Source organism: Thermobia domestica, chromosome 9 (assembly GCF_964235325.1).
Source record: "Thermobia domestica chromosome 9, izTheDome1.hap1.1, whole genome shotgun sequence".
Taxonomy (NCBI): Eukaryota; Metazoa; Arthropoda; class Insecta; order Zygentoma; family Lepismatidae; genus Thermobia; species Thermobia domestica.
In genome coordinates, this window is record NC_137462.1 from 279,869,041 (window position 1) to 279,893,083 (window position 24,043).

A 24,043-nucleotide genomic window follows, 5' to 3' on the forward strand; every position below is an offset into this window, starting at 1 on the left:
AAAAATTAACTGTAATATTTATAGTACAAAATTTGTTTCCAAAAGGAAAATATGCACGTGATATTAGTTTAAATGCACATTATATTATAGTATTTAAACATCCACGTGATAAATTACAAATTCAATATTTAGCTAGACAAATCATGCCACGACAAAGTAAACATATCGTTGATGTATTTGATGAAGTTACACGTTCACCTCATACTTATTTATTATTTGATTTAACACAGAAAACAAATGATGCATTAAGAATTCGTACAAACATATTTCCCGATGAAACAATGTACGTGTACACAAGCGTAAAAGACGATGAAATCATAGTGTATGTTTAGTTGTTATCAAGATGTTGAAGGTGAAACAACACTTTAGCACACTCCGTGCTCTGTGTAAATACAAAGCGGCAAAACGTAAACATATTTTGAAAAATGCGTCAGGTGATTTAATACGAACCATTTCACAAGTTGCTAAAAATACAATAAAAGGGAACATTCCTTTAAATTCTCGTCAGAAGCAACGATTACGTAGACATAAAAAGATCTTGCGAGTTCTTTCTCAACAACGTACAGCATTAAACAAGAAAAGGAAGATATTACTTCAGAAAGGCGGTGCGTTCTTACCAATGTTACTAGGTCCAATTCTAGGAGCTGTAGCAAGTAGTATTTTTGGAAGATAAAAATCATGTCAGGCTTACGTAAAATGATTTTAGTTCCTGAGAATGCAATGCATCAATTTCAATCAAATGCTAAGTCTATAGATACACATCAATCGCGATTAGATGAAGAAATGAGTAATATTTTACAACGTCGTGATCTTAGTGTTGAAGAAAAATGGAAAATGTACCAGCAAGCATTACATCAATATTTACAATATTCATCTACACAAAAACCTGTTACATTACCTATTGTTGAAAAAGAAATTCAAGGATCAACATCATCTGAAGAAAAGAATCATTCTATTTTACCCGTTGTATCGGACATTTTACAATCAGTACCGAAAACACATCGAAGGAAAACAGATCTATTAATTAAGCAATTAATAATTTCGAATAAAATAGATTGGGATCAATCAGGAACAGTAAAGATACATGGAAAACAAATTCCAGGTTCAAATATTATAGATTTAGTGAATGATGTTGTTCGTATGCGAAAATATTCAAGACAACCAGTAGGAATTCAAGAGTTTAAAATTTTGTTAGAAGAACTTAATGTTCCTAAAGAATTTATTTCTACTCCTGTGAGTACACCAAAAGTTATTAGTAGTAAAATTCGTAAAACAGATTTTTTAAAAGGTTGGAAAGAATATAAAATGTAATAAAAAATGACAAAGTTATCAAAAATATATTATGATTATTCAAATCCTGCTTCTTTATCTAGTATTAAAACATTGCAACGTAAAACTAAATTATCACAAAAGAAAATAAAAAAATGGTTAGCATCACAAGATGCGTATACATTGCATGCACCAGCACGAAAAGTTTTCGAGCGAAAGAAATATTATGTTAGTGCACCGAATGAAACATTACAAATGGATTTAGCAGATATGCAAAATATTGCTAAGTATAATAATAATTATAAATATATTTTATGTTGTATTGATATTTTCTCACGGTATGCGTATTGCGTTCCATTAAAAACAAAAAAGGGTCCTGAAATGGTTAAAGCAATCACAAAAATTTTTAAACAGTTAAAATTACCCGTGTTTCATGTACAAACAGATTTAGGCGGTGAATTTTATAATCAACATGTAAAACGTTTATTTCAAGAAAATGAAATTAATCATTATAGTGTGCATTCGGAAATTAAATGTGCATTAGCAGAACGTTTTATACGAACATTAAAAGAAAGATTGTATCGATACTTTACAGCAAAGAATACCTATCGTTATATTGATGTTCTCGATAAAATTGTACATAACTATAATCATACGTATCACAGAAGTATTAAAATGGCACCTGCAGAAGTAAATGATTCTAACATTAATCAAGTATGGAACACGTTATATGGAACATCAACCGCGAAAAAGAAATTAACATGTAAATTTCATCCGGGTGATTATGTACGTGTCAGTAAATATAAACACAAGTTAGAGAAAGGATATTTACCAAAATGGTCGCAAGAAATATTTGTTGTAGATCGATGTATTAAATCAAATCCAGTAACTTATAAATTAAAAGATTGGAATGGTGATGAAATTAAAGGAATATTTTATGCACAAGAATTACAAAAAGTAATAATTAATTCAAACAAAAATTATTTAATTGAAAAAGTACTTAAACTAAAAAAGGGGTGGATTTATGTAAAGTGGTTAGGATATCCGTCAAGTATGAATTCATGGATTAAAGCGAAATCTGTTCAGTCTTCAACATGAATTCAACATTTAAACACGACTTTTACGTTACTCTTCCTTCAAATGCAAGTAGTAAACTTTTTGATAATACAACAGCATCGTATAGAGTAAAACTTGCACAACCTATTGATTTAAGGGATGGAGAATGGGGTGTTGCATTAACACAAATCAATATTCCTTGGAGTTTTTATAATGTAGGTGAAAACGAAAAAATTACCATAAATACTGTAATTGATGGTAAACATGAACGTCACGAAATTAATATCATACCGGGATATTATTCTTCTATAAAAAGTATTTTAGATATGTTACCTGAAAATGTACGTATGATAAGACATCATAAAAATAAAAATCAAGTATTTATATCACATATTTTAAAATCATCCGATCAATGTATGATTGGTATTACAAAAGGATTACAACACATTTTAGGTTTTATTAATGAACATTCAACAGATTTTTCTCCTGTTGTATACTTAAAACCACCAAACACACAAGAAAGAATACTACCACGTGGAAAATTCCCGTTCAATTTAGATTATAATATTCCAACTGAAGTAAATGTTTGTGTTGATGTTGTAAAGCAACAACAAGACGTTGGACCTTTACTTCGAAAACTTAATGTTTATGATGAAGAGCATGCACGCATCAAATGTTTTCTATTTCACACACCACACTATGTTAAAGTAGAGAAAAAGTATTTTGACACGATAGAAGTAAACTTAAAAGATGAGCACGGGCAAAAACTACCATTTCAATTTGGAACTTCAAACTTAACACTACACTTTAAGCAAAAAAGATTTCTGATAGTATTGATGATAGTTTTTACATTACACTCGTTTCAAATGCTAGTACTGATGTATATCCTAAAAATAGTCCGTCACATTTTATTAATCAGTTAAATAATACTATTCGGTTATCTGAATCCGATTGGTGTGTTGGTTTAAGTGAAATACACATTCCGCTAACATGTCATAATGTTATCGATGGTGAAAATGTTGTTTGGTTTACATTAAAAGATGGGGAACCTCAGAAAAGTAAAATTACACCGGGATATTATTCAACCGTGTACCATTTAATCGAAGAATTAAATAAAGTTTCCAAATTCATAAGATTTAATGTGTCAAATACAGTATTCGTAGAATGTGATCAACGTGTTAAATCACTTACATTGTCACCAACATTGTCTTTACAATTAGGATTTCCTGAAAATAAAGATCTTGTTTTACATAAACGTGGATTTAAACAACCTTACGTTGATATTGGTTATCCACATCAAATTTTTGTGTATAGTGATATTGTACAATATCAATATTTAGGTGATACCAAGGCACCATTATTACGTATTGCAACAATTTGCAATGTGAAATACGGAAAAGTGCAAACAATTACATTTCAAGATATTCATTATTTACCAGTTTCAAAATTTTGTTTTAACAATATCGAAGTACTACTAAAGGACCATGCAGGGCGAAATTTGCCATTTCGTTCCGGGACATTGACGGTAACACTTCATTTTAAACGCGCTGCTCCTAAATAAAAGAAATGAAATCTAGACGTATATGTTATCAACGTGGTCGTGGAATACCTTATTTTTCAGGACCAGTTTATCAACGTGGACATGGTATCGGTAGTTTCTTTAAAGGTTTAGCACGTATTGCATTACCATTCCTTAAACAAGGTGCCAAAGCATTAGGTCGCCAAGCATTACAAACAGGTATACAAGTTGCAGGGGATGTATTAGAAAATCGTCCAATAAAAGAATCCGTTCGCGCACGTGTAAAAGAGGCTGGTGAAACATTAAAGACAAAAGCTGTTAATAAAGTTGGTCAGTTACTATCTGGTAGCGGTAAGAGACGGCCACGAAAACGTAAAGCTCCTGTAATACGAATTGGACCACCAATCAAACGTAAACGTTCTCGTACTGTTAAACGTAAAACAAAAAGAAGGAAGACTAAAGATATATTTTCATAATGGCTTTACTTAATTCAAATAGCCATGAGTGTTGTACTTCAGAATTTGACTTATTTTCCGTTCCAATGACACAAACTGCGATAGAAGCAACTTCTCATGTGGAATATCGTCCTATTTCTACACTAACTTCAGAAGGACCTATTGAATTTGTTATTCCTGGTGAAACAGGTGAATTTATTCATCCTGCTTATCTTTATCTTTATGTACGTTGTAAAATTACAAAATCAAATGGCAATAATTTAGATGCAAACGATGTAGTTGCACCAGTAAATAACTTTTTACATTCATTATTTAGTCAAGTTGATATTTCATTAAATGATAAATTAATTAGTTCATCATCTGGATCTTATCCTTATCGCGCATATATTGAAACCTTGTTAAATTATTCAAATGATGCTTCGCAAACTCATCTTACATCTTCTTTATGGTACAAAGATACCGCAAAACAATTTAATTCATTAGATGAAACAAATACAGGGTTTAATAAACGTGCTGCTTTTGTTAAAAATAGTACACCATTTGAAATGTACGGACGTATTCATGTTGATATTGCAAGTTTAGGTCGTGTGCTTCCAAACAAAGTTGGTCTTCGTATTAAATTACACCGAACAAAAGATATGTTTTGTTTAATGCATGCTCCAAATACATCTTATAAAGTAGTGCTTCAAGAAGTTACGATGTATGCACGACGTGTTGACACATCTGCACATGTTGGTATGGAAATAAATTCAGGTATGGTGCATGAAACGGCCAAATTACCTCTTACAAGAGTTGAAACTCGATCATATACAATACCTCAGCAAGTAAATTCCTACAATCTTGATAATCTGTTCCTTGGAAATGTACCTAAAGCAATCGTTATCGGATTTGTCTCTAACGCAGCCTTTAATGGGAAATCAGAAATTAATCCTTTTGAATTCCAAAACTTTAACGTTAACAAGTTGCAACTACAAGTTGGTTCAAAATCATTTCCTCCCAATCCCCTCACCCCTGATTTTTCAAATAATTTATACGTTCTAAGTTACCAGACTCTGTTCTCCGGTACAGGAATATTTTATAAAGATGATGGCCATACTGTTACCTATGATGAATATCCACATGGATACACTCTTTATGCATTTATTCTATCCCCTACTGCTACATTGGATGATACTACGTGGGATGTTGTGCGCGATGCTCCCGTTAATTTAAAAGTATCATTCAAAGAGTCATTAACACAACCAATCACTTGTATTTTGTATGCTCAATTTGACTCACTCATACAAATAGATAAAGATAGAAATGTATATAGTGATAATTCATTTTAAATTTAAATCAGTTGAGTAGCATGAGGGTTGTTGTTCACTTCTCCGCTTACCGTGGAGAGGATGACGATGAACTTATTGTTAAAGAGTTAGCAATAGCTAATCCAGATATACCATTCATACAAAGCTGGATATTTAAACCTCCGTGCGCTAATACTGAACTGTGTGAAACAATAATAGAAGCAAACAAATACTTGTGTGATAATTTTTATGGAATCCAATGGCATGAAGGAGATGTGGAATACTCACACCTTAAAGAAATTCTTCGCAAATATTGTACAAATATTTCATCTGTTTACACTTTCGGCAAAGCTCGTCAGGACTTTCTGCAGGAAATTCTTCAACGTGATATTATCAATCTCGAGGATTTGGACTGTCCACGGTACACATCTCTAGGATTTCATGTGTCAAAGTGTGCACATTATAATCATCGCTTTGGACATTACAAGTGCAGTGTGCATGAAGCTTTATTATACAGTGAATATGTAAAAGTGTATGACTATGTTTTGTTTGTGAACAATACCAGTGATAAATATATTCCTACTCCGTTAAAGAAATAAACAAAAATCATGTATACAGATGAAATTTTAAAAGTGCTTCTCAGTGATAAACAAACTGGATCATATGTGAATGGAATTTATTCCATTGATACAATTCCACAAACAGTGCAAACTCCTGTTGGACTAATCATTAATCTTGATACATCAGATTCCACAGGAAGTCATTGGGTTGGACTATACATAAACAAAAATCATGAAGGATTTTATTTCGATAGTTTACGAATGCCTGTGCCAAAAGAAATTCATTCATTCTTATGTAAAAATAGTAAAGTTTATTATGTAAATAGTCAACCATACCAAGACGAAGAATCTGTGCTGTGTGGATATTTCGTGTTATTTTTCATGTATCATATAGTACGCAATAATTCATTTGAAAAAACTTTAAGTTTATTTCATAAGACAAAATTAAAAAAGAATGATAAAATTGTATATAACCACGTAAATAAATTTTTAAAAAGAAAACAATATATTTATCTGAAATAATAATTTTATTGTTTGTATATATTATGTACATAAATATATAAAAATCAAAAAAAAAAGATTTTTTTTAAAAATAAAAGTTTCAAATTTTACTTCTTGTGTTTCATTTCACAAACATAAAAATATATAAAAAAGTAAAGTTACATCATTGAAAATGTGTTAGTTAATGCTGTTGATCGTTGGAACTTCCACCAAAAATTAAGTTGTTGGGCATTTCGATATGCACAACCTGATTTTTTCTCAAGTTGTATATTTTGTTCATGAAAAGAACAATATTCATTCATAACATTTGCACATAATTCATTTAATGGTGGGCATTGTTTTGATTCAAGATCAATAACATTATCTAACAAAAATAATTTCTTAATCCAAATGGATTTCTCTGCACCTTTACAATAAAAGGTAGCATCTTGCAAACATAATTGATATACAAGGTTACGTATATGTGATACAGTATATCCGTTTTTATTATTCCAAGTTAGTCCATGTAAGTTTGATGTTAACCAATCAACTTGTTTCTGACATCCTAAAGATAATTGATTGTATTCAATCGGAGATTTTACTAAACAATGGAAATTTACTGTATCATCACATGCAATTAAACAAAATTCACGAATAATAAATTCATTATTTGAAATCTTAAAACCTTGTATGTCGATAATGTATTCATTAACACATGGTGAAATTTCATGTTTACGATTCAACAAAAACGGAATTATTTGTCCTACAAATTCCATGTTGTTTAAACATTCTCGCGTTTTTCGTATAAAGTTTATACTTGAGATTTCACTATGATGTTCTTCAAACACTTCAAACAAATCAATAAGAGTTATTTCATTGGATAAATGCTGTACAGCAAAAGTTCCAGTATCATGAAGAAGCAAACACCGGTGTTGAAGATTCAACGTGCATTGTTCACAGGAAATAATATTTAAACGTAAGTATACATTTATAGTTTTTAAAATACACAGTTCACTAATATTATTGTCACTACAAGATACACAAATATAATCACCACCACCACTAATATGAGAATACATGTTTTTAACACTGTCACTTCAGTTTGCATACACACACGTACAATCACTTTGCAAAGCCTTTCTTTTTGTCTTTGCTTTCAAAAATTTTAACTAACTCACTCAAAAAATTAGGATCCTTTTCTTCAATTAAGTCAAAAAAGGTTTCATAAAAGAGTTCTTGTGTAAATATGCCGATAATATGCGTTCTCGCATATATATAAAATAAGTCCTCTACTTCAACATCCAGCAAAGATTTCAAGGCGCGATCTTCTAGTTCCTCTGGACTCAAAAACAAACAGTCATGCCCCATTTGATTAGCCAATGCTTCTGCGCATCCACCACAAATTAATATTCTATCAGTGTCCCAATTAAGAATTGCATCTATTACACAATCACGATCCACTTTCTGACTGGAACATGTACAGTTAAAACTCCAAAATCTGGAACTGGATCGGCTTAACAGTGAAGGTGATGCAGGTGGCGTTGGCGACACCGTTGGAGATGGTGTCTCTGGTTCCTCCAATTCGCCTTCTTCATCCGAAGATGATGAATAAATTTCATCATCCGAAGATGATATATAAACTACTTCAATAGAGTCCGGGGAATCCTGCCTGTTGTCGGTCTTTAACTTCTTAGTTCCCGCAGGAGGCGATGATAATGTCTCCTCGTCGTCGAGTTCGCTAAAAACTAACTTGCGAACGGGAGCCATAGCGTAATACATAAAACACTCTCCTGAAACTCTGTATTTAAGCGTTTACGTCACAACAAAATGGCGTCCTAACAACATCAAGTTCATACAAGTCTCCCTATCACGTGATCATTAAAAATCTTGGATTTTTTCCCATGCGTACGTGACTAATCAAGGTCGAACTACTTCTCTAAATACAATAGAAAACTTTTAACGCGCACCTGTGTTCTACCTCTCCCCCAAACAATATACGCTTTTCTTAGAAATTCCAAAACATCTATTGTATACAAATATTGTCAAGGACAAGCGACATTCCTGTCCACAATAAAAACTTTTAACGCACACCTGTGTTCTACCTCTTCCCCCCAAACAAACAAAAGCTTTTCTTCGAAATTCCAAAACAAACCTCTGCGTACGTGACTAATCAAGGTCAAACTACTTTTCTGTCACAATAGAAAATGTTATAAACAATATACGCTTCTCTCACCCCCACCCACCACATTCTTCAACTACTTCTCTGTCAACAATAATCGTTTAAAAGATTACATGTACACACATCTGCGACATCCATTGTTCCCACCTGCGTACGTAAACCCTCAAGGATAAACCACATTCCTCTTAACAAAAGACCTATTGCCAACACTCACCCTAATTTGCATAACAAAGAACTACTTCTTTGAAAATTATCTACTGATATTGAATTCTATAAACATAATTACCATCTTTCCTCTGCAGGTGTGTTTGCTTCATGTTTCGCTAACATAATATAGTATTATTTGAAGAAAATAAACAAACACAACGAGATTGTATTCGTAGTGCTTATGTCTTTCTGAGTGCGAGTGAACTTTCCCTCCCCTTCGTTGTTCATGATGAGTACCATACTTAAAATCGTGACTTTTAAAATTCGTTCTTTCTGGAGAAAAGGAACGGCACATAATGCCATTGCACGGGGCGACAAATTGCCTAGAGCCAGCCCTGCCTATACCAACACGTGTCTTATGTATCAGTGATACTCGAGTACACTGGATTGTTGATATATCTTCCCGCTTGCCTTGTGCCTGGTATGCACATAGTCCCTGGTTTGATTCTCGGTAGGAAACCATTGAACGCATTACGACGGTTTGGAAAACCCACCTTAAACTGTAAGTCCACGCTTAATATAGCTTTCAAAAAATGAAGTGAAGTCTTTATCATCCCGCAGTTATCCCGACTAGGCTAAAGGAGACAGTGATGGATGGGAAATGAATGCAGTGGTGGAATGAATAAAGTGGGAGAATATGGGAGAACTCCGAGAAAACCCACACACACGGTGTTTGTCCACCAGAAAATCTACTTCGTGCGAGCTGGGATGGAACGAGAGTCCTCACGTACCTGAAGTGAACGCTCTATTAGTGAGCCACCGCGGCACCCTCATATTGCTTTAGAAACTTCAACAAACAGTAACAGTATAATTGTTGACGTATAGGTATGAGTGCTTACATGATGAAGCAAACGGCGAGAGGGCAATCGTCCTCCCTTTTAATTTTCGAAAAAGGTTCAGTTCTTCGAAATGCATCTCAAAGTATATTAGATTGCTTGTGTTGCATTTTTGATCTATTGTATACCTAATTAACTAACTAACTCTATGGCCTATGGAACTCGGAGGTTCAATGCCGCGTTCACAAAAGCTCTCCACTGACTTCTATCTTTAGCCAATTGGAGCCAGTTTCTACTTTGTATTCCAATCTCTGCCTGCGCCTAGGTCTACCTAATGGTCGTTTTCCGATTGGTTTTCCAGTCAAGACTTTGAAAGCATTTCTGCTTTCTTCCATTCTAGCTACATGACCCGCCCACCTAAGCCTCCTAGACTTGACGACCCTAACAATGTTGGGTAAACCACATAAATTATGTAGTTCCTCGTTATGAAGTTTCCGCCATTTCCCATTCCCGTTCCTCTTGGTTCCGAATATTCGTCTTAGGATTTTGTTCTCAAATACTTTCAGTCTATGTTCTTCCCTCAGAGTAAGTGATCATGTTTCGCAGCCATACAGAACAACAGGCATGATTATCGTTTTGTATATTTTAAACTTCAAATTCCTCGACAGAATTCGCGACAAGAGATTTTGAACCGAATAGTAACACGAATTCCCTGCTTTTAGTCGACTTTTAATTTCTCCGTGAATATGATTTTCTATTGTATACCACAAAGTATAGTTTATTTGCTGTTGTTAACCAAGCTATACAATGTAGGCTACGTAAATAATTTGAGATTATAGAAGTATGTGCGTGCATTAATCAAAAGATGTATGTAAATTCCCGATTTTGCGCTCTAACCCTCCTTGTAAAAAAAAAAAAAAAAAAAAAAAAATCCTACGGGCGTCACTGCGCATACGCAATACGCTGAAATTGCATCGAATAACAGAGTTAGGAACACTGCAATTCTTGCGAAAGAAACCGGGAAAGAGGGAGAGACATGAAGTAAAAAAAATGGGGGAGAAAGGTACTGAAGATAGATCCAAAGGACCCAACTCGTCTCCTTACTGCACTCCCAATTGAATGCCTTTTTTTTATCTCCACATATGTCATTCTTTCTTTTGATGTGATCCCTCCCTCATTCGTTTCCTTCCTCCCACTTGGCATTGGCGCCATTCAACTCGAGGCTGTCAGTCGCCAATGAAACACTCTGAAAGACTTCCGTGCACACACACGTTGCGTTGCGTATCGGAAGCATTAGCAACATCAACAAAACAAAACATTTTTTTTCGCAGTTTTCTTCTCCAGCGTGTTTGGAAGTGTACGAACGTAGAATAGGGACAGAACGCAGTGTTAGGGGCAGTGTTTGTGAGTTTGTATAGTAACCCATTTGACAATACAACTTCGGTAGAATGTTTCGTCAAGTTCTTCTTTTCGTAGCTTTTGTTCAAGGTAAGATCAACTTCTTGCTGTTTCATTATTATTATTATTATTATTATTATTATTATTATTATTATTATTATTATTATTATTATTATTATTATTATTATTATTATTATTATTTAATATTATTATTATTATTATTATTATTATTATTATTATTATTATTATTATTATTATTATTATGTATATCAACAGTGGTGTATTTAGGACTTTGTTTCGGGGGGGCTGTGCACAGCACGTGAATAAGCACTCATATTTTTCCTTTTGGGTGCCAACAAATTTTAGTGAACTTGTGCATATAACGAGTTTATTTCGGGGTGGGAGGCTTGAGTTCAATAGCCCCCTAAATACGCCACTGTGTATCATCATTAGAAGAAGATAACTAGGCCTATAGATAAAATCTTGTACTCAACAGTATTCCTTTACATACACACTTATACAGTACATAAATAAATAAATAAACAATTTGTTTCGGAATAAAACTACCAATTATTATTGTTAACAAATGAACATACTTTTTGCCACCAAAAAACTGCTTTTGTTGATTTTTCGAAAACTAGTCATTAAAATTTGTCATCAAGTATGTCATTTTTCTTTGCATATGCCATCAATCAATCCCTATTAGCAAGGTTGGTTGGCCCACCGTTGGGGATTGAGTGAGATTTGGTCAAAACGGTGGCAGATGATCGGTGCAAGCCTATAATGGAAAAACGTACATTGGCCCAACGTTGGTTAAATGTGTGGTTAACTAACCAACTATTCTCCCGACCTTTACGCAACGATACTAGAGTTGACTCTTTTCCCAACCAAGAAATACGTTACTTTAGCATTGGCTAAATGTCGGGGAACCGCTCTTTTGGTTGGGAAATGGTTTGGATGGAAATGGTTGCCATAGTGGCCAAACCTAACGTTGGGTTACTGTTGGTATGTCGCATCACCACCATTTTCCCAGAGTTGGGCCAACCGATTTTGCTACTACGGGCTGATATATGCCTCATCGTTGCATTATATTGTAGTTAATTAAAAAATTCAACGTTTGACAGTTAATTATCAGTAGTTTCTGATGATCTCTCATTAATCATATAATGTAATGATTTCAGGATTATTTTTGTCTTAATACGTGGCGTGTTTAGTGTATAGCGTTGATTTTTTAAGCTTTATTCGAAAACTGCGTATCAGACGTTTAATGAGAACTGCTACATATGTAGATATCTCCTTTGAACATATTTTGGTTATATGCTATTATTATTATTATTATTATTATTATTATTATTATTATTATTATTATTATTATTATTATTATTATTGTGCAGTTAAATAATATGAGCCAAAGAACTGAGAACTTAAGACTAAAATATATATGTTTCAAAAGAAAATTAATGGCTAAGAAAGTTACACCCAGGGTTGTAAAGGCTCACTTTTAAAATGAGCTTAGCTCAGCTAAAACCCAGAGTATAAAAAATGAGTTAACTCACGCTTTAACTCAAAATTTTTAAAAGGAAAACGCTCACTCAAGCTCAATTATTATTTGAGCTACGCTCAACATCAGGAAACTTACAAATAAAACTGTCTAATGATTTATTAACATGAAATATTTACTACTTGTAAAAGTGTTCGTTCTTCGCCCAAACTGAAAAGTATGCAATCTGCAACACAATAGAGTAGTTTGGGTTTTCTAATTTGATCGGTTCCAAGATACTCATATCTTTGGATCTTACAGAACGTATGATCCCCAGCCCTATCTCCAGTCGGAAATCAACTGAAACAATTTTGCACCAAAAAGAAAACAACTGTATTGAGCGTAAAGTTAAGCGTGATATTGCGCTCAAACTCACGTACATTTCGAACCAAACTCAACCCATGGACACCTTTTTGAAAGTAAGCTAGCTTATGATATAACTCACGAAAAACGAGCGCGTTCACGTGAGCTAATTCAAATGAGCGTGCTCATTTACAACCCTGGTTATACCCCATATGTACGTGGATGAGACAGGGACTTCATTTAAGGGAGAGGGGTCAATTTCTGCCTAAGTTCGAGAAATGTTTTTCCCAATAGTATAGTAATATAGGTACTAATGATAAATTTTAAATACTTACGTATATTGCTGGAAAATCTAATTTTTTTCAAGCAAAGCCCGAAATGACACTAATGAGGAGGCATTCCTATAACTAAACTAATACGAGGAACAACTAATACTAAACTCGGAACAACTAATACTAATACTAATACTAAACTAATACTAAATTCGTAAATAGGAACAACATAAGGAAATCAAGCTTTTTACTGATTAACTGTCACTAAAAGATAAAATTACTTGCGAAACATGCTCAATACATCACCCTATATTCAATATTTTAAAGCGAAAGTGGCAGCAAATAGCGTATCCTAATCCCCCGACATACTAATCCTCTGTGGTACTCGCTGGCCCCCAGTTCACTATCCCTATTTTGATTTCCCACACTTTTGGACAAGTCACACAGAAAATATCATCGTGTAATCGTACCTAGTAAAGCTAGAATGTCGCTAGGGGCACTCGGTCGAAAAAGTAAAAAGCTTTCTCAGGCCAGCCATCCTCAATGAGGTTTTCCGGGGTTTTCCTCATTCACACAAGGCAAATGCCGGGGTAGTACCTAACTTCCTTCCCCAATCCTTTCTTTCTTCCCTTTCCCCAAATAATGTGCTCACTAAGGGACGTCGTTATGACGGGCTAAGTGGCCAATGCCGAAAACCCAGAAATCTTAAATTCTAAATCTTAGAATGTCGCTAATAAAACAAGACCTTTTAATGCAATAGCAGTCGGTGTATATAAATGAACTATAACGCATAATATCATGAAACCCTGATTCTTTATCTGTGCCAGCACGGTGAAAGTTAAAAATGAGAAGTTCTGAATAGGCTAAGCGTTTTAAAGGAGTACGAGATTATGTCTGTAAACAGCAATAAATTTGCACTTATTATGTACTGGCCCCCAGATAATTGAACTGTGCATGATTATTATTATTATTACGTATTTCCAAAAAATCTGATGAATTGTTAAGTTTATTTGAATTTAGACAAATGCAAATTATGTCTTCAGTCTATGTTATGTGTTGAAATCTTTTGTGATGACGATTTCTTTCTGTTGAAGTGCCTGCCAGATTATGAAGATCGTTTTACATCAGATTTGTTCAAATATAATGAAGAAAAAGTTTTAGGTGAAACATTTTGAATGCAAATTGTAGGTAATTGTTAATGCTGCATATTATGTGAACACTGAATGTTAATGATGCATATATAACTCGTACTACATCTCTGTCTGTGGGATTCTATAATTCGTAGAACAGAACATTAAAAGAGCTCGCTACAATTTTTAGATTGCTTATGACTTAGTGTCCCTGATTTCTCCCACTGAGAATTGAAGTCGCTTCATCCGCTTCAGTACAAAATTCAGGTTCTTGTTATTTATTTATGTATCAGCAAGTTTAGCTTACTGATGTATGCGGAAGAACAATTTCCAATATTCGCGAATGATTTTTCAACTTTTATTATTATTCTTCCTTCAGAAAAAAACATTATTTTAAAAGCCATTGGCTACATGATTGATAACTAATTTCTTTGAAAACTAATAATGTATATTCCTAGTGCTTTGCGTTAAATACAATAACAAAATCGTAGCATTTGCAAAGTTTTGTGCAAAAGGTTAAACCAGTTGTTGAGCAGAAATTTGTGGGGAGCTACAGGTTTCGTTAGTTTACTCGATGGTGTGATGTATAGTTTAGTGGCAACTGAAGTTCGAAAATATTAAAATTACCTGTTCAGTGGACCACGTCAGATATTCTTGTTTTATATTTTGTTAATTTCTGCAGCTCGTCACTTAACTAAATCCAATAACAATGACACAAACCCACTGACACGATGGTGTCCACCACAAACTTGCTTGTTCGGGGATCGAACCAGCCACCGTGTTCCCCTATAAAATTATAACAATGTAAAAAAAATATATATTAGAAGAAGTCCTGAATTAGTACAGCTCTGAAGAGAAACGCAGTCAGTGCGTTTTTTTTGAAATGTCAGTCACATAAAATTAAAACAGATCGTAATATCAAAAGTCTTATTTATTGAAAATATGACATCTCCGAAAAACTTTCGATACAACTGGAATTTGAATGATTATTCGGGTTTTATCCTAGGCTTGATGCATCCATTGAGGATTGAATCCGCGAACACACACACAGAAAGCACGAGCGTTAGCGACTTACCTTTGAAGGTTGCGGCCTACAATAATTTCTCAGTGAAGATTGAAGTGAAGAAGTGAAACTAGCAAATGGCAGGTTACAAGACGATACTGTTTATTCATTTTAATTTCACATAATTTATTTCGTGACTATCGAAATGAGACAGATGACATCAAGGTTTGGCCCTCGAGACCGAGACCAAGTTCAAGATAAGCATTTGTTATCAGAGACGAGATCGAGATTATATACAGTCTCATCTCGTCTCGTCACTATCCTTATCCAGCCTGCGCTTCGAAAGCCTTTAACAATCTTTGTGTGTGTGTGTCTCTCTCTCTCTCTCTCTCTCTGTGTGTGTGTGTGTGTGTTTGTGTTTGTTTCCAAGACATGTGCACAAAATCAAACTCCTGTGCATTTAAAAAGCCTCCAGTAGCGTAATGTGTGGTTCTGTCACGGCCATTTCTTGCTTTCTAAGCTCAAATTCGCTACCTCTTAATTCAAGAGCTTATTAATCACCTCACGTCCTTGGATTGACAGACAACATTCTGTGTCCTGCCGGGAATCAAATCCGAAACCATGCGCTCTAGACACGAGGAACACCACAGCAGAAAATACTGTATTGAGTTTGATCTTTTAAAAAAATGAGAAAAAAAATTGAAGTAATTCAATAATGAAAATTGCAATTGCTTGGTAAGGAACTTAAGAAACAGGAAGTGTCTGCTTGAAGACAAAGATGGGGAGGAGGGAGATGTTGACGTCACTTGATGGAATGAGTTACAATGTGATCTCAACGAAGATAATGGGTCGAGTAAACTCCTTAAATGATAGTTTGAGCCCTCGCTCGCACACTCTGCACACTTAAATGTAATTTTGTTGAAAGAGACAAGGCTTTAGATTGGCACGAGAGCACTTCTCAAACGTTATACAAGTGCACGAAAAGTTCCAGTTTTCAAACTGCATGGCATTCTACTTTGCTATATGATTGTATTCGTATAGGTCAAGAGATAAGAGAAGTTCGCATAATTCCCCCCCCCCCCCTCCCGAGGACCGGATTTAGGGACTTACAAAGGTGCACGTGTACCCTTCTTCGTTGTAAATATACAGTACCTAAAGTGAGAAGCTAGCAGTGAAAATAGCAACACTTTCCGAAAATTTCTGCTGTCGTGTTTCCGTTTGGGCTTAAAAGAAAACGAAATTTTGCAAAATCAATAGTTTAAATCAATTTTCTGAAGGTTGAAGGAACAAGATTCACCGAGAACAGACACTTAGAGTTTCCAGGGCAATTTCTCATTCACACCACAGATGCCTAGAAGCATTTAAAAAAAAATCAAATTTAATTTAAATGTACTGGTAGTTATTGATGCACCCCAGTCAGAAAATCCTGGATCCGGCCCTACTCCACTCCATTACTCGTTATGTTTGTCAGCATGATCAATCAACCAGTTATGGAACTGTAAGAAAAGACTGCATACAACCTCCTCTCTCCCTTGCATATGAAAAAAAAGAAATGAATCTTTGAGTTTAACGTCCCACGATTATGCCTTTTTAAGCTAAGAGAGACGATAATTAAGGCAAGGCAATGACGATGGAAGAATTAGTGAAATGAGAATGAGGGAGAATAAGGGGCGTACCCCGAGAAAACCCACGGACATGATGTTGTCCACTACAAACTAACTTGGTCGGGGATCGAACCAAGGACCCCACACATCAAAGTAAACACTCTACTACTGAGCCACCGGAGCTCGTTCGTGGCTAAGCGGTTAGCGTACGCGCCTTTGGCGTGGGAGTCCCGGGTTCGATTCCCGGCGGGAGCTCATGTGGTTCGGATTCCACGTTAATCAGTAGGTCCACGTCTCATATAGCCTCGCTGCTGAACGGGACGTTAAACTCAATGAATCAATCAATCTACTACTGAGCCACCGTACCCCCTTTTGCATATGGAGTACATTTTCTAACATTAGGAAGAAGACACAGGATAGCTAAATAGCTAGTAATTACACTTTATAGGACGAGTTCTATAATTTAAACCGCGATCTGAAGTACTTTAGTATATTTCATACTGTTCCACCGAGAATTGATGAAGTCACAGTAGCTCAGTGCTAGAGCGCTTCCCTCTGGTGCGTAGGGTCCCTGCTTCGATCCCGGCCAAATAAATTTATGGTGGACAACGTTGTGCCGATAGGCGCCGACTTTGGGGGGGCAGGACACTTTTGACACCCAATATTTAAAGGTGGAGTCCTCGCCCCCTCCCCCAGTATAATCCAGTCGAGGAAGAATTAGCAAAGAGAGGCAATAATTTCTATCGTAAACTTCGTCATGTCTTTAATTCAATATTAGGAACAGCCTTCTTATTCGATAGAAAATTCTGTTTTCAAAACGGTGTTTTTAATAGAGCGCTGAAGCTTCAACCAACACTCTGGCAGCACTGTATTGAAAAGTGAAGATCAATGTGTTGCGCAACGTTGCAGTGAAGTTCTCAAATTTTGAAGAACTTGAATTTGTTTTAATGCCTTTAAGCGAATTTCACTTAGGCCGTGAATTTCGCAACGGAGCAGTGGACCGAGATATGGGAGAGGGAAGGGGGTCTTCATCAAGCAGTTGATAGAAAACAGCTGAATATGATTATATATTAATCTATTGTTTGCCCCCCCCCCCCCCAATGTTTTCTTCAAGTCGGCGCCTATGGTTGTGCCCATGGGTTTTCTCGGGGTACTCCCATTTCCTCCCACTTTCTGATTCTACCAATTCTTCCATTATCATTCACTTACTTTAATCATCCGTCTCCCTTAGCCTAACGGGCATAATCGTGGGACGTTAAACTACAAGATTTCACCGAGAATTAGTTCTATTAGATCAACATTATCTTATTTGTGTTAGTGTAAGAACTGCACGTGTATTCTGTTTGATGAATACAATGCGCTTTGTGGGGGCGCGGTGGCTTAGTGGTAGGGCGTTCACCTTCGGTGCTTGGGATCCCTGGTTCGATCCCACGTCGCGCCGTGTGTACTTTGTGGTAGACAAACACCGTGCTCGTGGGTGTTCTCGGGATTCTTCCGTTTCCTCCCACTTTCTTCATTCCACCATTTCATTCATTTCTCATAATCACCGTCTCCTTTAGCCTAATAGTCACCGGCATAGTCACCGTCATAGTCACCGGCATAATGTTGAGACATAAAACTCAAAGATTTCATTTTACAATACGCTTTGATATCTGTCAATTATGTACACCAAATATGATAAATAAATAAATAAATAAATAAATAAATAAATAAATAGCCACTAGGCCAATGAGGAAAGCACTTACGTTGTGTGAGAAATTCCTGGTTCAATTTCAGAATATAGGCTTGGAGTGAACAATATTGTATCTGTAGACTTTCTTGGAGTTTTGGACTTTCCACCCACGCTAATTTCATCAGTAATCCCATAGCCATTCAGTTTCATTAATTTCCTTCTTCTTCAAGTGAAGCATTTGAACTTGGAGTAACTAAACGTTTCATTCCATTTTGTAGCACTGAAGACACAAAATCTGCCTTCGCCCAATGATCTTGTTTAGAATAATTAAATCAAGATGTTCTTAACATGATCATTAGACGTTGCTCTAAAGAGGAGGAGGGGTCCAAGCAGGACGTGTGCTAGGCTTATGATATCGTTGCGGCGGTCAGACTACATTGATAAAAATAATTTCTTAAATTTGAGAAACCGTTTCTTATCTGTGTACCGAGACAATATTTTCTTAGAAATGAGATTTGGAAATTCCCATTTATAAGGAAAGTAACAGAATATTTTCTCGTTTCGCTTTATACAACCTCATCTACTTTTCTTCATTTCTCATTAATGAGAGTTTCAAACTCTTGTTTCTAAGAAAAGATATTTTAGGTGCACAGATAAGAAACGGTTTCTCAAATTTAAGAAAGTATTTTTAACTAGAGTGTAACTGGATCTATAGTTGAAAGTGGATTCTTATCATCATAATGCACTCATTGGTCACCCATCGTAAATCGAACTCAGAACTCTGTGCACTAAAGGCTCACACACACATGCCAACACCAACGGGTCATAATAATAATAATAATAATAATAATAATAATAATAATAATAATAATAATAATAATAATAATAATAATAATAATAATAATAATAATCTAATTACTGAAACGTTATTTATCAATTTACCATTTTGGGAGGGGATATTTGTCAGAAATGTCTGTCCAGATAAGTAAAAGAGGTCGTATAAGCTCCGGTTGTGATCCTTAAACAGAAAGAAGTCTTTTCTTTCTTTTACTTTAAGTAATCAAAAACATAAAGTTGCACAAATAGACCTATGTATTAATATTTCTGCCGTAAATCCAAATTATCTTATGCATATTCATATACAGGGTGCTTCAAAACAACACTGACAACTTTTGGGAGGCGATTCCTGACACGAAATTAAGACAAAAACTATAGACCAAACTGGGTGCACAAATGCTTCCTTTTGGAGTTATAGGCTCCCGAAAATATGAAACAAAATTAGCTTTAATGGTTTACAGTTCCAAAACTATGGAACCTATCGAAGTCAGGTCAAGATTTCATTTAGGAATTAATATGTGCCATATCGAAAAATATATGTTTCAGAATCCTGTGGTACTCACACAACAATTTTTATAAAGGAAGTTGGGGGCAAGTAATTTGAAGTACCCAGCAACTACCTCTATAAGAATTGTTCCGGAAGTACCGCAGGATTCTGAAACTTGGATATTTGAATATGGCACATACTAGTTCCTAAGTGAAATCATGACCCGACAACGGTAGGTCACATAGTTTTGGAGCTATGGACCTTTAAATTTCATTTTTTTTCATGTTTTCGGAAGCCTATAACTCCGAAAGGAAGCATTTATGCACCCAGCTTGGTCTAAACTTCTTAACTTATCTTGGTGTCAGGACAACACGTTGTCGGTGTTGTTTTGAAACACCCTGTATAACGTTACATGCATATTACAACATTAGCCTTCTGGCTTCTGGAATACCACCCATCAATTTGTTCTGGATTTACTTTCTTTTAACTGTGAGACCATAGTGAAAACATATGATAATAAAAAAGGTCCCCTCCCCCCCCCCCCCAGATCAAAAATAGAAATCACAAAAGGGCAGTAAATCACTAAATGCACCCTCACTAGTTAATATATTTATTCATCCCAAAGGGCAGGGTTTTTTCTCTCCCTCAGTTAACAAAAAAATGCTATTGTTCCGAATGTTCCCTGCCACCACCATTATCAGTTGATAGCATCCAGCAGAGGGTTGCACGTAAAAGAAAACAGATTCACATTTTCCGCTCTATGATCTTACAGTAAGCTCTGTTTTTACATATATTTTTTCTTCCCGATTCTTTCGCTTCCATAAATCCATATGTGTTTGTGTTCTCCGTCTCATTGAGCTTTTGCAAGTCCCTTCTGTCGATTACGAGATCCATAAGAACTAGGAAAGAAGTACAAGTGATTTCTGAAAACTTTTCATGATTTGTTGAGAATATATTTACTTTACGACTTCCTGAAAATACATTCAACATAAAACTATTTCAATGATTCTATTCAAATGTCTTATAAATATAGAACAATTTTATTCCTGCATGTTCAGACGAGAGCTTCACACTCGTCAGTTGTAAGTATATCTGACGTATTCAATTCGTTTGCTGAAAGTACTATAGAAAGGAAAATACTGCTTCTAAAAAACAGAATCAGTTAAAAAGAAACATTCATGAGTATTCAGTGGGTGGCGATAAACCATCAATTTCTAGCTGGATGTTTTATAAGGGAAAGTGGGGTACAGTGAGAGACACAATTTTTAAATCGTTGTAGAATGCTTGATATTTAAGCATATATTTTCAAAAAACAGTGGTAAACTTTTTATTGGTATTTCTAGTATCCATTAAGCCTACGTATGATTCGATACATGTGTATGTAAGTGAGTGAGTATCACAAAAGCTTGGCAAAGTTAGGATTAGGAATTAGATTTCTGGGCTTCCAGCATTTAAGGCCATGTTAGTTCGTCATGTACGAGGGATGACGTCCTTCGGCGATCACAGTACCTGAGGAAAGGGAAGGAAGAGGGCTGTGACTTGTATGTTACGTACCATCTCGGCATTAGTATGGTGTGAGGAAAACCCAGGAAAACCTCATTCAGGATGGCTGGCCTGAAAAAGCTTTTACACTTTTTCGACTGAGTGCCCCTACCGGGAATCGAATGCGGGACCGCTCGAACCAAAGGCGAGAGCGTTAGCGACTACGCCACGCGCGGCCACGAAGCTTGGCACAGTGTTTTGTCTCACCATGCCCCAACCACGGAGAACAGTGAGACACCTCACATATAGTTAATATCATCAATGGCACTATAAACTATCATACATACATCTAACAGATTGAAGTCTACATTAAAGTTTAGGCAGTTCCTTCGTGGCTAAGCGGTTAGCGTACACGTCTTTGATGTGGGAGACCCGGGTCGGATTCCCGAAGTGAGCTCATTTGATTTGGGTTCCACGTTAATTAGTAGGTCTCGTTTCATATAGCCTTGCTGTGAAAGGAACGTTAACCTCAAAATGAACTCAATTAAAGTTTAGGTGGGACTGTTTTATTTTGTTTGCCCATGTATGCTGGACTCACGAAGTACCAGTCATAATATCTTCTTCAATGTCAGGAACACCTTGTAAAACAAACTTACCAGCTATCTTTCCACCTTTCCTTAAGAAAGAGATCTCGTAAGTTTTTCCTTCGGTACTTTGGAGAACACTTCCAACATAGTAAAGTTTCATTTTTCCACTAAATTCGTCAAGCACGAAACTATTATCGCTAATGTGATCAATATATGGAAGAGAGTATGGATCAATAATTGGAATATCATAATACAAGAAAATAAATACACATCATCATCACCTGTTTTTTCAATGACCACATCAAATAAACATCTGTTAGGTTTCGTAGGATTCGTTTTGTTCTTACGTCTACTTTTCCTAAGCTCCAGGATTTGTTTCTCAGTGTGTCCATTGATGACTTTTTTTTTCTGGAATTACCCACTGTTTTCAATTGTGATTGTCGTCTTGGGTACCCAAGAAATTCTTAATGACCTACAATATTAGGTTCATTATCCGATTTTCCCGAGGATAACCTAGACACCGTTTCTGCAGTGTCTTCTCCTGAGTTTCCGGGTGGATCTTCCGTTAGTGTGTATTAAGACGTGTTATAGTCTATGCTAGGATAGCCATTGGACAGGTAGTATAGAGCTAGTAACTAGGCATTAAGGGCATGACATAAAGAAAAACTGATTTATTGGAATTATGCGTAACAAAAGTGTATATAAACTTTGACCATCACCAAGGTGTCTATGAAATGAATAATAGTATCATGATTCTTATGAGGTTCGCATTCTCGCTTTCATGTTAAGACTCTCTTGTGTGAATTTCACTATGGTAACCAACAGAGTTCTTATCAGCGTACTTACAATATGATGGTGTCCATTGCAAACAGAATCTGCACAGCACTTTCCGAAACCACTAATCTCTGTTTTGAGTAAACGCGAGTAGTCACTGAGAGGCGTATGGTTGATAGACATTTGATGATTTAACTAAATTGTCTAAGGTGTATATATAGTTGTTTCCTTGCACTTTCATTTCTACTATTCGCAGAACTAAAAGTTGAAACGAGGATTGTTTATGAAGTGATTTCGATTTCACTTTTCTAAAACCTTCCGCTTTTTCAAACAAAACATGTCGTCATTTCTATTTTTAAAATGATTTCACTCTCCTATATTGTCTTTGATATTTGGAGGTGACCAGTTTACTATATACTTTACTTTAAAATCTCAAAATGAGAAATGTCTTAATATTTGCTGTTTCAGTAGAAGCTGAAGGCGATGAATCCATTATGAACTGGGAAGAAAATTTTCGTTGCTGAAAACATGTCTGTCGAACGGATAAATCCCATTTTTACAAAATGCAGACGTAATGTTTGAAATAGACATATCTTTTTCGAAAGCAGTTCCGACACTTGATGCAGCTTGATAGATATTTAGTGTATTGCCTCGGTGACGCATCATCGAGGTCTCGACAGCAGCACTTTGAAAACACCCACGCCTAAAGGCTGGAGACGGTGAGAAATATGAGGAATTGTGGGAATAGTGACCCCAGATCGTTATGCTATATCAAGGGCTTCAACTGATAAGTTACTTTAATGATTGTCTTAAATTAGAACGGCCTTTGGCGTGGGAGACCCGGGTTCGATTCCCGGCGAGACCTCATGTGGTTCGGATTTCACGTTAATCAGTAGGTCCACTTCTCATATAGCCTCGCTGCTGAACGGGACGTTAAACTCAAAATCAACTCAACTCAACTTAAATTAGAACGGAAGTGTTTCCGGGAGAACTACTGGAATGTTTAGGGTATAACAAAGTGTTAGATAACCTGCACAAAAAGTTCAGTGTTCATCCAATTACCTTTCGCTGCCAAACCATGAGTTCCTGTCGGACCACCACGAATCATATGTTCTTGAAAATGAACTTTCGGAAATACCATTACCGGAAGCACTCGCACTTACAAAT

General features: G+C 35.6%; 1 protein-coding gene across 1 annotated transcript in view; it reads left to right on the forward strand.

Moving 5' to 3' along the window:
* The first annotated feature begins 10,976 nt into the window (after positions 1 to 10,976).
* Positions 10,977 to 24,043, forward strand: part of LOC145660707 (protein amalgam-like) — a 114,615-nt gene continuing 101,548 nt past the window's right edge. Inside the window, exon 1 of the mRNA XM_081726059.1 lies at positions 10,977 to 11,275. Coding sequence (XP_081582185.1) covers positions 11,236 to 11,275 — 40 coding nt within the window. The 5' untranslated portion in view covers positions 10,977 to 11,235. The remainder of the gene's footprint in view (positions 11,276 to 24,043) is intronic.